General features: G+C 35.1%; 1 protein-coding gene across 5 annotated transcripts in view; it reads right to left on the reverse strand.

The window, feature by feature from the left end:
• Positions 1–18,768, reverse strand: part of Rabgap1l (RAB GTPase activating protein 1 like) — a 663,388-nt gene that overhangs the window by 445,812 nt on the left and 198,808 nt on the right. For all 5 annotated transcript variants that reach the window (XM_047519817.1, XM_047519815.1, XM_047519816.1 and 2 more), the window contains exon 12: positions 6,326–6,419. In XM_047519817.1, coding sequence (XP_047375773.1) covers positions 6,326–6,419 — 94 coding nt within the window. The remainder of the gene's footprint in view (positions 1–6,325; positions 6,420–18,768) is intronic.

Genomic DNA, 18,768 nt, shown 5'->3' on the forward strand with positions numbered 1-18,768 from the left:
AGAATATTATATCACAAGAGCACCAGGATCAGTGATGAAATTATCTTTTTTGTAATTTAATGTTTGGCTCTGATCATACTTATAGATATGAAAAAACATGATTTGATGGAAACTAAATTTCTATACTCATTGTACAGAAAACTGAATTAATTAAAACAATGCACAAAGGGATAAGCTCATTTTCTCTAAACTTAAAGGCAAAATACTTTGAATTATAAGAGGGATTCAAGATAATTAAAGGAAATACATGCTACATGATATATACAGATCAGGAAGTCATCACTGTATTTACAGTTACTAAAACTCCAATCAATACTTCCAGGTAAAAGAAACCTTCATTCAATTCCACATAAATCTCATGTTGTTTCCTACCCTTCAACATGGACTCTCTCAAGAGTTGTACACTCACTATTTCTATTTCTTCTCCCCACAACTCATTGCTAAACTCAGTTTAATGTGGCTTCTCTCTCTCTCTCTCTCTCTCTGAAAAGTTTTCACTAATATATGATCTCCCTCCATGCCACTAAATTCAGATGACATTTTTAATCCATTTACTGAAGATTGCCCATCACAAACGTTCTTCCTCTTTCTTTACTACACAGTAACTCCAATATCTTATAAAGCCCTCCATTACTAAACTTTTATATAGTCTATTCTTAGTTTTCTTTTCTATATTATCCTTATTTTTTCTGGTAATTTCAAACTGGTATTAAATATTTTCCTTTATAGCTTTCTGAGTATCTAAGTACACAAATTCTGATTTTTATCTATAATTGTTTTGCTTCATTTTAATAGACTCATCTAGTTGTTTTAGAATAAACTCAAAATATTTTCAGCTATATTTCATTTAAAAGATCATTGAAAATACAGGCTTTCGTTTAAAAGAATTTTTTCTCAAAGCACAAAACATAGGTCCCTGCATGAGTGCTTTACTTTAAAAAATTACAAAAATATCTTTATATAAATGCCACCTTTTATTGCCAAGACTGAAAATTTCTAAATCTAATGAAGACTAATGTTTTAAAAAGAAATTCTGAGAACAATTTTTTGAATTGCCAATCTTTGTGTAACAGATATAAACTTTCTCTAGGTTAGGCAAATTTTACCCTTTTCATCTCCATTGTCATGACACGACTGCAATAATGACTCAAATAAATGAAAAACACTTGAAAAGCAAAAGAGCCAGCAAGTTTCCTAAAGGCCTATCAACCACGCAACTCCCTCCCAACTAGCTTCTCTGTTAACCAGTATTCCTTCTACTCCAAAATTATCTTACTAAAAAATAAAAAGCATCAATAGCAACATTATTTTAAAAATATTTTTCACTTCAGATAGAGTGCTAATTTCCAGAATCTATAAAGAACTCAAAACACTCTACACACCAAGAATACAAATAATCCAATCAACAAATGGGCTAAGGAAATGAATAGACAATTCACAGAAGAAGATCTACAAGCAATCAACAGATATATGAAAAAATGTTCAACATCTCTAGTAATAAGAGAAATGCAAATCAAAACTACCCTAAGATTCCATCTCACCCCAATTAGAATGGCGATTATCAAGAACACAAGCAACAATAGGTGTTGGCGAGGATGTGGGGAAAAAGGTACACTCATACATTGCTGATGGGGTTGAAAATTAGTGCAGCCACTCTGGAAAGCAGTGTGGAGATTCCTCAGAAAGCTTGGAATGGAACCACCATTTGACCCAGCTATCCCACTCCTTGGTCTATACCCAAAGGACTTAAAATCAGCATACTACAGTGATACAGCTACATCAAAGTTCATTGCTGCTCAATTCACCATAGCCAGATTGTGGAACCAACCTAGATGTCCTTCAACTGATGAATGGATAAAGAAACTGTGGCATATATATACAATGGAATATTACTCCGCCATAAAGAATGATAAAATTACGGCATTTGCAGGCAAATGGATGAAATTGGAGAATATCATGCTAAGTGAGATAAGCCAATCTCAATAAACCAAAGGATGAATGATCTCGCTGATAAGCAGATGAGGACATATAATGGGGGGTGGGAGGGGTTAGCATTAGGGTTAAGGTTAGGTTTAGGATTAGGGTTAAGGAGGGTGGTAAGAATGGAGGAAGGAAGAACTGTATAGAGGGAAAAGAGGGGTGGGAGGGGTGGGGGGGAAGGGAAAAAAATAACAGAATGAATCAAACAACATTACCCTATGTAAATTTATGATTATACAAATGGTATGCCTTGACTCCATGTACAAATAGAGAAACAACATGTATCCCATTTGTTTACAATAAAAACAAAGAAAAATAAATAAATAAATAAATAAATAAATAAATAAATAAATAAAAATATTTTTCATATTGTCTCTATTTTGATAACTACTGAAGTTCGGTGGTGAGCACTTGAGGATTTATTATTTTTGTTTCTTACATCTGTGTACATCTAGGTTTGCAATATTTACAGAAGTATTTATCAATTTTCTGTTTAATTGTCCATGAAACTGTTATCTTTATGATCTCTTTAAAATGATGACTACAAGTTTTAAGAATTGCTTGGGTGAGGTATCATTTCCTAGTCTACTGACTCTCTTATAAGTACTTCTAATGCTCCTATAAAAATCAACCCAGCTTCCTATCCATCTTTATAGAAATGGAAGGCTGTTCACCTTATTAAGAGAGTTCTAGGTCTAGAGTCAGATACTATTTAGATTCAGATACTCATTCTATCATTTACTTGCTATATGATCACAGGCAATTACTCATTGACCATGGGATCTTGAATAAGTTACCTATTTGCTGCTATTACTTGTTATGTATTGTCATGTTCACTATCTAATATAGGTCTGCCTTGGTTTTCTCATCTCTAAAATATAAATAATAATAATACCCACTTCAGAGTGTTGTTGTGATAACTAAATGAAATAACTCAAGTAAAGGGCTTAAAATAGCACCTGACACATCCTAAGTATACATGGTGATTTTACAGCCATACCTCACCTTTCCTCCTTCTGTGCTCATTGGTACAACCACTCCATTAGTCAACAAATTCATTTCTTCTCCCTGTTTATCAACTACTCTTGCAACTGAGTCTTCTTCCTCTGACATCATCAACTTTTCTCCCTCCTAGACCATTTCTAGTATGCAAACATGTTATATTGTCCATCTTAATTTTTAATAACCTCTAAACCCGCATCTAATTCCTAACGTGTTCCCGATTTTTATTATCCCTTTATAGCAAAGCTACTCAAGAGCTATCTATATCTCCTGAGTCCTCTTCCTCTTTGACACAGCTGGGCTTTCAGTGCTACTTCTCTATTGAAGCTGTTCTTCTCAAGGTCACCAGTAACATCCAAACTGCTGAACTCACTGCAATTTCTCTGGCATTGTGTAAACTGACCTATCATCATTTGATTACTACCTTCTTAATCAACTGAGTTCTCTCGGTTTCTATCTTGGTCCTCCTACCTCACTGATTATTCTTTCTTGGAATTCTCTGCATGATCTTCCACGTCTAACTTCCCAACACTGGGGTGGTCAAGGTTATTCACACTCAGTAAGAAATCTCACTCCTCCTACTCTAACACTTTTTAAAACTATATGCAAATATTAGCTCCCAAAGTCATATTTCCTTCCATAACTTTCTCTGGAATTCAATCTTACATGGAACTGACTAAAGGACACATTCACTCAGATGTCTAAAAAGTGTCTCAACCTCTCCAAAATCTTTACTTTATACTTCCTTATCTTTCATTTTTGAGTAAGTGCCAAGTCTTCTTGAAGTTCAAGGCAGAATTCTTCATATCGGTGATTAGCTACTTCTTTTTCTCAAGTCACACAGGGCACATAAGCAAATTCTATCAGCTTTTTCTCAAAATATATCAATTACATTGTTCTGATTTTCATTTCCTTAATGGTTAATGACTTTGAGACTCTTCTGATGTCCTACTTGGTCATTAGTATATTCTTTGGAAGATGTCTGGTTAGCTTGTGTGGCTTTATTCCTGAATTCTCCATGCCACCAAGCTATGTGTCAATCCTTACATCAATACTTTCCAAGTTACTATAACTCTGTAGCAACCCTTACAATCTGGCAGTGTGTCCTACGACTTTGTTCTCTATTTTCAAAATTGTTTTGGCTCCTCTAGTTAATCTATCCTTCTATATAAATTTCATCATCAGATTGGTCACTACAAAAAATTCTGCTGGAATTTTATTGAAATCTCAGTAAGAATGTAGATTAGTTCAGAAACAAATGAAGTCTTAATAGTGAGTCTTTCATTCCATGAACATATTACAATTTTCCTTTTATTTAGGTCTTCTTTGATTTCTTTCATTAATGTTTTCCAGTTTTTCAAAATACAGACCTAGCACACGGTTTGCTAGATTTCTACGTAAGTATTTCATGTTTTTTTCTGAGACATGTGCATGTCTTTCAATTTTCATTTCTGATTTTTTTTTCTTTCTTTTTTTTTTTTTTTTTGGCAGTGCTGGGGATTGAACCTAGGGCCTTGTGCTTGCAAGGAAAGCACTCTACCAAGTGAGCTATATCCCCAGCCCTCATTTCTGATTTTTTCACTGCAAGACCACCTTCTTGTATTTTGCTCAATCATGCAAGTCCTGAGAATCTGCAAACTATATATCCCAGACTCACTTGCCAGATGGTTTCCAGGTTAAGTTCTGCCAATAAGTAATATGCAAGTGCAGTTGGAAAGCAGAAGAAAGGAATATAGGAATGCATTCCAAATACAAACTATATCACAATAACTGAGAAATACTAATTCCAATTACATCCTCCAAGAAGGACAAATGTCAATCATATAGTGCTCCCCCACTAGTTCAGATGTTGGGGTTTCACTTCAAAAGTGAAGAACTAACCAAATGTTCTCTCCCTAACAGTTCCTTCCAAACTTTAACTGTTCTGAGTATCCTCAGGAGTCTAAGCAACCAGCTGTACAGCCCTCTTCAGAGGTTCCCACACAGTTCCTCAGACCCTCTCTGAGTTCCTAGATTCTGGTAACAATACTTTTACTTTATTTTTCCCATCCTAGAGGTTGTAGCTGCTTCCTCTACCTTGGTTACTTCAATGTCCCCTTTCTGTTCTTTCAGATTTCTCACGATAAACCAGTTCTCTGCATTAAAACCTCTTTGAAAAGCCTAGCACTGTTTCTGTTGTCCAGCTGGGATGCCTCCACCTTTGATAGACTAGTTAGTCTTTGAATAGGCTAGTGTTTGTTTTGAGAACAGTAATTTCTCTTTGACAAGGCTAGTTTAAATTCTCAACAGGTAGGAGATAATGTATTGAAAACTGATAGCAATGCAAATGTTTTCTGTCCACAGTTACACAGATGTTCCTGTTCATGTGCAAATGAACTGTCTGGAAAAGAACTTACATCTCTAAATCAAATGATCTTTTTGATTGATTGTAAAAGCCTATTGGTTCTCCATTAATGAGTTATATACATTTTCTAAGATATGTTCATTTTTATTTATAAGTATAGGATAAATAAAAATAAAATTTTCTTTGTTTAAAAATGAGATGCAGCTAACCTTCCTTTCTTCTCAGGGTATCTCCTTGAAAACATAATAGGCCCAACACTTTGATCAGAATTAAATTTTGTGTCTGAATTTCACAATGAGAAATCATGAACCTTTCAACCTGGGAACTATAAAGAACCCCTTCCTAAATGCTAACTCAGGAATCTCTTAGGACGTATACAGAAGACTATCACAGGGAACATCTCTCAAGAAGATATAAGAAAGTTTAAGTATTCTTTCATCCACTTTACTATAAAAACATGTATGATTCTACCTAGACTTTGTGGTCTCTCCTGGACAGCCTGGATGCATGTAACCTGATACACATACTCAATAATAAGTCATGGCTTCTAAGTCTGTAGTGGTATGGAGGAGAGAGATACGACAGTCATGGTCATCTTTAAAAAAAAAAAAACTTTTATAAGTAGAAAAAAGTACTTACTATATAACAACATAAACAGAGTATCTTTTTAACAATATATATATACATACATATATATATAAGTGTGTTGGCAATGTAGAACAAAATTTTTTGTTGGTATCAGGGGTTGAACCCAGGGGCACTTAACCACTGAGTCACATCCCCAGCCCATTTTATTTTTTTATTTTGAGACAAGGTCTCAGTAAGTTGCGTAGGGCCTTAATAAGTTGCTGAGGCTGGATTTGAACTTGAAATCCTCATATCTCAGCCTCCTAAGCTGCTGGGATTACAGGTGTATGCCACCACAGCCAACAAAATTTATTTTAACTTAATATCAACTATGTAAATATAAAATTTTCAGTAAGAAAAATAAACTTTTACCATCTTCCTAGCAATTCTCCCCAAGAGTATAGAATCTTCTCAGGACAATCCTTAGACACATCGCCTGTTCCACTTGAGAGTTCATTATCACTTTCTGCAAAAGAAACACAAAACCAAAACCAATACACATTGCATTATGTAGTACAGTAGGTATTTATACACTATAAAACAAGAAGCATAAATATGTGTCTAATAAAAAAGTCAAACCATATTGTAAAAACAACAGTAAAACTTCATTAATGTACTCAATCTTTAGTGCCCAAATATTAAAAAAAAAATTATGTGATTCTCATCCATAGTGTACACATAGTGTGAAACTGAGATGTCTATAATAAATAGGTTTAACCAAAGATAGCAACATTTAAAAGCTAATGGGATGTCAACAAGATGGCAGAGTAAGAAGTCTTGGGGCCCTTTCCTCCCTACAGAAGGTGAATATCCACAGAATAGAAAACCCCTGGAAATAAGCCTGAGATACCTATGTTGTGCACAGAACTGAACAAATCCAAATTAGAAAGGAAAGAGGAATAGTCTCACTGTGATTGTCCCCCACTTTCCCTATTCCCTAAGTGGGAGTTTCCTGGGCTTACAATTTCTACAGGAAGAAAAAAGAACCAGATGCAGTCATCCAGTTTCCCTAGCATTTCCAGATGCTTCTCAGGGGGCCCACTCCAGTTTAGTTCACAGGAAGAATGAGGAGAAATACTATGGCTTCACCTCCTGGGGGTTGGGGGTGGGGTGGAAACAAAGACAGTGAGGAGTGCACAACTGTTGTTGGCACTTCTGTGTTCCTGCCAACTGCAACACTCAGAGATAACAGCCACGATCGAAATGAACCTGCAAGGTGAAGCTAATCACCTTCAGAAGCACAGAGAGAAGAGCAATCTAGCTTGAGCCCCCAGACTGCTGGTCTTGGGATCCAGCCTCAGAAACGCCCAACAATCCTGCCCAAGCAGGGTGTCTCCCACCTTTGTGACTTTCAGAGAAGCAAAGGGGCTAAAACAACTTGGCCCAACAGGGTAAGCAGCGGATTCACACAGCCTGACTGCCTACCTAATAACCCCACCCAGGAAGGAAGACTCCAACCCCCACTGATCTCAGAGAAGAAAGGAGCTAGACTAGCTTGACCCAGGGGGCAAGCAGTGGCAGGATTCAGCCAAAACTCCACCCATTAGGGAGACTTCCACCTCTGTGCTTTCAGGAAAAACACGGGGAATACACTGCTTGATCCAGGAAGTCATACAACCACTCAACTCAGCCAAAAGCCCATCCTACAGCTGCCCCCCACCTCAGACAGGGGGGCTGTCTTCAACCATGTACTTCTAAGGAGCATAGTGTTGGGTCCCACTTGTCCAAAACAGCAATTCTGTCTAACCTCAGTGCTCAACTAGCACCCTGCCCAACTGCAGATCCCAAACAGCAGAACTGCCTGGCCTAGGAATACATTTTGCAATCAGCCTAACAAGAAGCTATAACAATACCCAGGCAATACATCCAACTGACAGCAGAGCCCACCTAGTAGTCCCATCCAACATCCAATCAAAAGCACAGGGCCAGTCAACTAAAGAACTCATGTAGTGTACAATGAATCAAAATGCAGTCTGTAAAAAATAGAAAAATAAGTAAATAATTAAAAAATAAAAAAATAAAGAACTTATGTAACAAGTTCCACATGCCCAGGGTCATCACCAGATGGCCCTTTCAAAGTCACAGATTAGACTAAGCAGCAAAGTGCTATCCCTGCCAATGAGCACATGTAAAGGTCGAAGAGGGATTGTCTTCTCAGATGCATGAACAACAACGCAAGCACAGGAGGATTATGAAGAATCAGGGAATCAAGGCATCTCCAAAAGAAAATAATAAAGCTCCAATAACAGAACGCAAATAAATGGAGAACCATGGAATGACCAACAAAGAATTCAGAATAATCCTCATAAATAAGTCCAACAAACTATAAGAAAACATAGACAGAATATTTAATGATATTTGGAAATGATACATGAAAAAAAAGCAAGAATACTGACAAACAGGAATTAAAAAAAAAAAAAAAAAAAAAAAAAGAGCCAGATAGAGATCCTAGAAATGAAGAGAACAATAGAACAATACTGAATGGAAAAAAAAAAAAAAAAAATCAACAGAAAGCTTCAACAGCAGAAATCTACTCAGCAGAAGAAACAATCAGTGAGATGGAAGATAGAACATCTGAAATCATTCAGTCAGAGAAGCAAAAAAGCAAAAGGACAAAAGATTGAAAAAGAACAAAAAATAAAATCCTATAAGAATTAAGGGACCTCATCAAAAGACCAAACTTTCACATAAAAGGAGTAGCAAGAGAAAAGCTCCAGAAAAAGCAACAGAAGGCATATTTAAAGAAATAATAGCTAAAAAGAGCCCTAAGGTGGGGAAAGATCTAGATACAGGAAGGACAAGTCAAATTCAACCCCAAATACACAAACTATCCAAACTCAAAGAGAAAGTTCTGAAAGCAGCAAGAGATAGATAAGGGGCTGGGGGAAGACATCACAAAGGAAGGTCAATGCAAGTATCACTGAATTTCTCAGCAGATAATCCAGGATAGCACAGGATGATATATTCAAATTGCTGAAGGAAAAAACAGCCAACCAAGAATACTTGATACAGGAAAGATATACTTCAGAAATAAAGAGAAAGATTTTCCCAAACAAAACCTGAGGGACTATATAACCATCAGATCTGATTTACAAGAAATGCTGAAGAGAGTTCTTCAAACCACACTAACAGCTCATCCAAACAAAAAAAAATCAACAAGGAAATACTGGATTTAAACTATACTCTAGAACAAATGAATCTAGCCGACAAATACAGAACACACCATCCAACAACAGTAGAATGCATGTTCTTCTCAGCTGCATAAGGAACATTCTCCAGGACAAAGGATATTTTAGACTACAAGACAAGGCTTTAAGAAAACTGAAATCATACCACTTTTACTTCTGATTACAAAAGTATAAAACTAGAAATCATACGGGGAAAAATTCAGAAACTTTATAATGGAAATTAAACAACACACTCCTAAACAACCAATGCATAAATGAAGAAATTAAAAAAGAAATTTAAGTTTTTCTTGAGAAAAATGAAAGTGGAAATATAACATACCAAAACCTACAGGATACAGCAAAAACAGTTATAAGAGGAAATATTACAGCAATAAATGCCTACATCAAAACCAGATGAGAAAATATTCAAATAAAATTAAAACGAAAAAGGAGACATCATAATTGATACAACCAAAATTGAAAGGATCCTAAGAAACTGTTGTGAGAAATTCTACAACAAAAAATTGAATAATTTAGAAAAAAAAATGGATTGATTACTTGACTCACAAAAGAAATAGAAATGAATGAATTTCTATGAATGAATTCAGAAGAAATAGAAAATCTGATCAGACCAATGAGTAATAGACTAACTCAGTAACAGTCTCCCAACAAAGAAAAGCCCAGGACCTGGTGGCTTCACTAATAAATTGTACCAAACATTTAGAGAAGAATATCTCTAAATGAGTTCTACTTAAACTATTCTCAAAATCTGAAGAGGAAGAAAATCTTCCAAACTCCTTCTATGAAGCCAGCATATTCTGATACCAAAATCAAACAAGGACATTTTAAGGAAAAAAAAAAAAAAAACAGAACTACAGATCAACCTCCTTGATAGACACAGATGTAAAATTCTCAACAAAATACTAGCAAATCATATTCAACATTACAACAAATGTATCATTCACCATATCTAGTGAGATTTATCCCAGCAGTACGAGGATGGTTCAACATTCACAGATTAATAAATGTGACACACCACATTAACAGAATGAAGGACAAACACAATGTGATCATTTCAACAGATGCTGAGAAAGCATTTGACAAGACAACACATGTTAAAACCATCAATGTTAGGTATAAAAGGAATGTACCTCAACACATATGTGACATATATGACATTACACAGTTAACATTATATTCAACAGGGAAAAGTTCAAAGCTTTTCCTCTGAGATCTGGAAAAAGGAAAGGATGCCCACATTCTCCACTTCTGTTCAACACAGTACTGGAAGGCCTAGCCAGAAAACTAGGCAAACGAAAAGAAACAGCATAATAAAAGCCAGGAGCAATGACACACACCTGTAATCCCAGCTACTCAGGAGGCTGCAGTAGGAGGCTCATGGGTTCAAAGTCATTCTGGGTAACACAGTGAGACCAGTTTCTTATTTTTTTAGAAGAAAGGCATACGAATGGGAAAGGAAGAAGTGAAATTATCTCTGTTTACAGATGACATGATCTTAAAGACAGAAAATCCTAAGATTCCAGTTTAAAAAAAAAAACTGTTAGAATAAAAAATTAAGAAAAATTACAGGATATAAAATCAACATACAAAAATCAATAGAAATCAGGAAGACAATACCAGTTACAATAGTGACAAAAAAATAAAATACCTAGGAATAAATTTAACCAAGGAAGCAACATATCTGTACACTGAAAATTTCAATACAAAACATTGATGAAAGAAACTAAATAAGACAAAGAAATGGAAATATATCCCATACTCAGGATTGGAGGAATCAATATTGTTAAAATGTCCATTATTATGCAAAGTGACCTATAGATTTAATGCAATTCCTATAAACATATCAAGGCATTCTTCACAGAAATAGAAAAAAAATTTCTAAAATTTATATGGACCCACAAAAGACCCCCAAAAACCAAAGCAACCTTGAGCAAAAAGAACAAAGCTGGAAGCACCACATTACGTTGACTTCGATATATGCTACAAAGCTATAGTAACCAAAACAGTATGATACTGGCATAAAAATAGATGAGTAGCCCAATGTAATAGAACAGAGAACTCAAAAATGAATCCATGCCTTTACAGCCAACCGATTTTCAAATGCCAAGAATACAAAAAAGAGAAAAGATTATTATCTTCAATAAATAGTGTTGAGAAAATTGCACATCCACATGCATAAGAATGAAGCTGGAGTCTTTCTTTCATTATAAACAAACATCAACTTAAAAGGGATTACAGACTTAAATGTAAGACTCCAAATGGTAAAACCACAAGAAGAAAACAGGGGAAACACTCCATGACACTAAACTAGGCAAGGATTTTTTTCATAAGATCCAAAAAAACAGGCAACAAAAGCAAAAATGGACAAATGAGACTACATCAAACTAAAAAGCTTTTGTGTGGCAAAGGAATCAAGAGGGGAAGAAAAGCTGGGGATATAGCTCAGCTGGTTGAGTGCTTGCCTCGCAAGCACATAGGCCCTGGGTTCAAATCCCCAGCACCGCAAAAAAAAAAAAAAAAAAAAAAAAAAGAGGGGAAGAAAACCTTCAGAACTAGAGAAAATATCTTGAACTATGTAACTGACAAGGGGTTAATGTCGTGAATATACAATGGATTCAAACAACTCAACAGCAAAAACAAAACAAAAAAATCTGATTTTAAAACAGCAAACAATCAGAATACACAATTCTTAAAGAGACACAAGTCAATGGGTATATGAGAAAAGAAAATCAATACCAAAATGAAATATTAACTTACCCTAATTAGAATGGCTATTATCAAAGAGAGATAGACATAGAGATAGAGAGAGAGAGAAATAATAACCAATGCTGGCATGATCCAGAAAAAGGGGAACTCTTGTACACTGATGGTAGGAATGTAAATTAATATAGTCATAATGAAAACTGGTTTGGAAGTTCTTCAAAAAATTAAAAATGTAATGATCATATGCTCCAGCAAAACCTACTACAGCATATATACCCAAACAACAATGTAATCAGTATGTTGAAGAGATATCTACTTTCTCATATATCAGGCAGCACTATTCACAATAGCTAAGATAGGGAATCAACCAAAGAATCTGTCAATGAATGGATTAAAAACTGTGCTGTATATGCACAATGGAACACTATTCTGCCACAGAAAAGAGGAAAATCTGGTCATCTGCAGCAACATGGATGAACTTGGAAGGTATTAAGTGAATAAATACAAATCCCACTTATATAACTTAAATTTGGAATCAGAATAAGTTTTACTCTTTTAAGTAAAGAATAGAACAGTGGTTACCAGAGCCAGGGGAGAATGGGGAGGTGATGGACATAGGTGGTGACTGGTCAGTGGATACTAAGTCATGGTTTAAAAGAAGGACCAACTTCTAGAGTTCTATTGCACAAAAAGGTGATTGGCTAGTAATACTATATTATTTCAAAATAGCTAGAAGAAAGGATTTTGAATGTTTTCATTGGAAAGAAATGAAAAATGTATGAGGTGATCAGGCTAAATACTCTGATTTGATTATTATACAAATAATCATGTCAAAACATCACTCTGTACCCCAGAAATATGTTCACTTGTGATGTGTGAATTCAAATAAAAAAATTTAGAAGCTAATGATAATACAGGAAAAAATCCAAAGGTTGTATTGGGGTTCAAAAAAATGATATCCTAAAGTGTGATGTTTTGACATGCTAAGCACTCTGAAGTAGAGGAAATCGGAAGACTTTAGAAGATTCCTCAGAATAAAGGTCTCCCTGACCTTTCTTGTTCCTTCCCCAAGCACAGAGAGGGACATTTCTCTGAAATTCATTTATCTAACTAAAGACTGGATCTGTCAGAGGGACACAATTACCTGTGACCTCTTTCCTGAGACCCATGAACCGGCGAAGTTAAGCTCATAGCATGGGAAGGAAGCCTGAGCCATGTTTCCACACCCAGACTGCCACCAGCTGCCGCCTGTCCTTGTCTAGTCTGCTTCCAGACAGAAACGTTACACACCATGGCCTTGTCTTCTGGCCCACCCAATTCACATGAAAATCACTTACCCGCTCAAAATCACCTGCATTCCCTCATTTCTCCACCCCGCACTGAGAAAGAGGTTATACACATTTCTGAATCTCATTGGGTAATTGCCTTCCAGGGACGCCTGCATGCATGTTAATAAATTTGTATGCCTCCTCTCCTGTTACTGTATCAACTGTCAGTTCATTTCAGGACACCTTCAGAAAGCAGAGTGGGAATTCTCCTCATCTCTATGTGTGCTCTACTTACCAGAAAAATATTCTCAAATATTATTATTTTATTGGTAAGACCAACAAATGCAAAAATTAAAGGTCTTTTATATATATGCACATATACACACATATTAACAAATAACCTGAGCAGCATAAAAAGTATGCCACCAATATACAATCAGAAGTCTAAAAGAATTTGTTTAGGTTTTTATAAGTCAGCCTCTGTATCCACAGGTTTCACATTTACAAATTCAACCAAGTGCAAATCAAAAATAATGAGAAAAAAGTGTGCCTGCAGTGAACATGCAGACTTTCCCTAGTCACTTTTCCCTAAACAATACACAATGACAACTGTTTACACAGCATTTATACTGTATTAGGTACTACCAGCAACTTAGAGATAATTTAAAGTACATGGAGGATGTATATGGGGTTATATGCAAATACTACGCCATTTTATAAAAGGGACTCAAGTATCTGAGGATTTTGGTATTTGTAGGGCATCCTGGATCCAATCCCCCATAGATAACCAAGGAACAACTGTATTCATTTAAAAAAAAAAAAAAAAAAAGTATTTTTGACTAAAGGAAAGAGAAAACTGGCCTTTTAAAATGGCAACTTTACAAAACACCTCAAAATGTGAAGTAATCATTTAAAAAAGAATAAGAAAACTTGATTCACGGTTTACAATCAGTGGTGAATGACTAATTCTCAATTCGATAAACCTTTCAGCAGTAAGAGGTGGTAGAGAAAGGAATGTAATGCACACAATTTATCTATGTTATAAAAAGGATTTTGGCACACAACTACATAAGACAAGGCTGGCAGAGTATTGTGTGAATAAAATAAGCTTACTTAAACATCTCTCTGGCAGGTTGTAAATACCAAGGTTTTATCAGAGTTGTTAAAGAGCAATAAGGACTAATATTAAGTAGCACCCAAAGGAACCTGTGTTAAGAATAGTATTACTTAGCATACCACAAAATCCAATGATCCAAATGTAAAGTAATTCACATCTGGGGATAGACATAAAAACTTAAAAACATAAATATCATAAATAAAAGTTTATTAGGATGGTTAAAAGATTTGGACATAGCCATACAAAAAGATCCCATCACAAATACAGTAAAACATAAGTAAACACGTACACACAGAGACATTTTAGGATGAGATAAATAAGAACTATGAGGAATATTTTATTCAAAAGGTGAACATCATTCTGAAATTGGAATTAAATTGGTATACACTAGCATGATAGCTCAGGAAATAAGCAACTCCTTAAAATCTGTAACAAGTTCATCATGAAAACAAGGAAAATTAAAGTTTTTATTAAGCCAAAGTAAACACTATATTACTAATATTGTTAGAATAATGTAAAAAGAAACAACTGAAAGCATTAAGTATTGCAATATCCTGAGAAAGATCCTAAAGAATTATCCCATGCAATTATACAGTTGTATCAGTGTTCAATTACATGAGGTACTTTTGAGAAAGGGGACTATCAAAACTACACTGAAAACTAGTCAAACTTACACTGTCTCAAGCAAACAGGCACTGATAGTTATCTTACTTATAAACTAGTACAAAGTACTTCTAATATGAATTGATAATTCAGCAGTATCCAATATTTATACTCTATTCTGCTTCACAGTACACGATAATACACCAAGGGTCCAAAGTATTTGATGAAGTTGTACAAGCAAAATTTGACCCAAAATCTAGGAATACAATAAAAAGGGGGAAAAAAGAGGAAAAAAAAGCATTTTTGGATACATAATCCTTGATTATAATAAAAATGAACATTAGATTACGTAGAGGGAAATGAGAGAGAGGAGGGGCGGGGGATGAAAGATGGTGGAATTAGACATCATAACCCTCTGTACACCTATGATTACACAAATGGTATGAATCTACATTGTGCACAACCACAGAAACGAAAAGATGTACCCCATTTGTGTACAATGAATCAAAAGGCAGTCTGTAAAAATAAAAAAAAATAATAATTATTTTAAAAAAAAAAAGCTCATGCGAAAAAAAAAAGTACTACCAATAAAGGGGCTCTTTCAGAATCTCATTATTCTTGCTGGGGAAAGAATCCCTAAGCATAAAACAAAACCAAGATTCTATAAGAAAGATTAAGAAATATGACTACAAATAAGTTTAAAATTTTTATGAAGTACAGCTTTTAAAAAGCCAAAAGAAGTTTTAACATATGACAAAGGGCTATTTTTACCAGACTTTTACTCATCAATAAAATAGAAATAATCTAACAGAAATTTCCTCAAAGACATGATCAGAGTTCAGATCACAATCTATAAAATACAATTAGCCAATGAAAATAGTAAGGAAAGCCCCACTTTATTAATTTAAAAATGCAAATTAAAATAATAAATTTTCCAATAAAATTGACAGAGTATAAACATTGATGTTCCCTAGTTTTCTTAAGAGCATAGAGGAACAGACAAGAAGGTTAATGTTTAATATAAGAGCAATTGTTAACTTATAATTTATTTTTAATTTATTAAAATTCTAAATTCCTAGGCTATTGGACCCAGCAACTCCACGGCTAGACTCTTTCTCCAGAAGCACATACACCAAAGAGGTATAGCAAGGAAGAAATTTTAATGTATTATCACCTAAAATAACAAGAAACTGAAAATGAACAGGAACCCATCATAAGAAGAGTAACTAACAAAACTGTATTATATCCATTCAAGTAGTTTAAAATAATGGGATCAATCTGTACAGATTATGACTAATCCAAAAATCCAAAGTGCTCCAAAATGCCAACATGACTCAAAAAGTTTTAGATTGTAGAGCATTTCAGATTTCAGACTTCAGATTTAGGACACTCAACCAGTAAAGTCTATACAAATATTCAAAAATCCAAAAAACTGCACAATCTGAAACACCGCACTTGTATACACTAACAGCAACACCATTCAAAACACACTGTTTCGTGGTAACTAGCAAGAAATAAAATAGTTGGATTGGGGTTGTGGCTCAGTGGTAGAGTACTTGCCTAGCATGTGTGAGACACAGGGTTTGATTCTCAGCACCATGTATGAATAAATAAAATAAAGGTCCATCAATCACTACATATAGTTAAAATATACAGTTAAAATATTTCAGACAAATATCCTTAATGAACATTGATGCAAAAATTCTCAACAAAATCTTAGCAAATCGCATACAAAAATATATTAAAAAGATAGTGCACCACGATCAAGTTGGTTTTATCCCAGGGATGCAAGGTTGGTTCAACATTCGGAAATCAATAAACATAATTCACCATATCAACAGACTTAAAGTCAAGAATCACATGATTATTTCAATAGATGCAGAAAAAGCATTTGATAAAATACAACATCCCTTCATGCGCAAAACACTAGAAAAAATAGGGATAGTGGGAACATTCCTTAACATTGTAAAGGCCATGTATGCTAAGCCCATGGCCAATATCATTCTAAATGGTGAAAAACTGAAAGAATTCCCCCTAAAAACTGGAACAAGGCAGGGATGCCCTCTTTCACCACTTCTATTCAACACTGTCCTCAAAACTCTAGCCAGAGCAATTAGACAGACCAAGGAAATTAAAGGGATACAAATATGAAAAGAAGAACTCAAACTGTCCCTATTTGCTGATGACATGATTATATATTTAGAGGAACCGGGAAATTCCACCAGAAAACTTCTAGAATTCATAAGTGTATTCAGTAAAGTACTAGGATGTAAGATCAGTGCTCATAAATCTAATGCATTTTTATACGTAAGTGATGAGTCTTCAGAAAGAGAAGTTAGGAAAACTACCCCATTCACAATAGCCTTGAAAAAATTAAAATACTTGGGAATCAATCTAACAAAAGAGATGAAAGACCTCTACAATGAGAACTACAGAACACTAAAGAAAGAAATTAAAGAAAACCTGAGAAGATGGAAAGATCTCCCATGTTCTTGGATAGGAAGAATTAATATTGTCAAAATGGCCATACTACCAAAAGTGCTATACAGATTCAATGCAATTCCTATTAAAATCCCAATGACATACCTTACAGAAATAGAGCAAGCAATCATGAAATTCATCTGGAAGAATAAGAAACCCAGAATAGCTAAAGCAATCCTTAGCAGGAAGAGTGAAGCAGGGGTAATCGTAATACCAGAACTTCAAATACACTACAAAGCAATAGTAACAAAAATAGCATGGTATTGGCACCAAAAGAGACAGGTAGATCAATGGTACAGAATAGAGGACACAGACACAAACCCAAATAAATACAATTTTCTCATACTAGACAAAGGGGCCAAAAATATGCAATGGAGAAAAGATAGCCTCTTCAACAACTGGTGCTGGGAAAACTGGAAATCCATATGCAGCAGAATGAAACTAAACCCCTATCTCTCACCCTGCACAAAAATCAACTCAATGGATCAAGGACCTTGGAATCAGACCAGAGACCCTGCATCTTATAGAAGAAAAAGTAGGTCCAAATCTTCAACATGTCAGCTTAGGATCAGACTTCCTTAACAGGACTCCCATAGCACAAGAAATAAAAGCAAGAATCAACAACTGGGATAGATTCAAACTAAAAAGTTTTCTCTCAGCAAAGGAAACTATCAGCAATGTGAAGAGAGAGCCTACAGAGTGGGAGGAAATCTTTGCCACCCATACTTCAGATAGAGCACTAATCTCCAGAATCTATAAAGAACTCAAAAAACTCTACACCAAGAATACAAATAATCCAATCGACAAATGGGCTAAGGAAATGAACAGACACTTTACAGAAGAACTACAAGCAATCAACAGACATATGAAAAAATGTTCAACATCTTTAGTAATAAGAGAAATGCAAATCAAAACTACCCCAAGATTCCATCTCATCCCAATTAGAATGGCGATTATCAAGAATACAAGCAACAATAGGTGTTGGAGAGGATGTGGGGAAAAAGGTACACTCACACATTGCTGGTGGAGTTGCAAATTAGTGCAGCCACTCTGGAAAGCAGTGTGGAGATTCCTTAGAAAACCTAGAATGGAACCACCATTTGACCCAGCTATTCCACTCCTTGGCCTATACCCAAAGGACTTAAAATCAGCATATTACAGAGATACAGCCATGACAATATTCATAGCTGCTCAATTCACAAATGCCAGATTGTGGAACCAACCTAGATGCCCTTCAATTGTTGAATGGATAAAGAAACTGTGGTGTATATATATGCAATGGAATATTACTCAGCCATAAAGAATAATAAAATCATAGCATTTGCAGACAAATGGATGAAATTGGTGAATATCATGCTAAGTGAGATAAGTCAATTTCAAAAAAGCAAAGGACAAATAAACACTCTGATAAGCAGATGATGACACATAATGGGGGATGGGAGGGGGCAAGAATGG

The sequence above is a fragment of the Sciurus carolinensis genome, chromosome 12, assembly GCF_902686445.1.
Source record: "Sciurus carolinensis chromosome 12, mSciCar1.2, whole genome shotgun sequence".
NCBI lineage: Eukaryota > Metazoa > Chordata > Mammalia > Rodentia > Sciuridae > Sciurus > Sciurus carolinensis.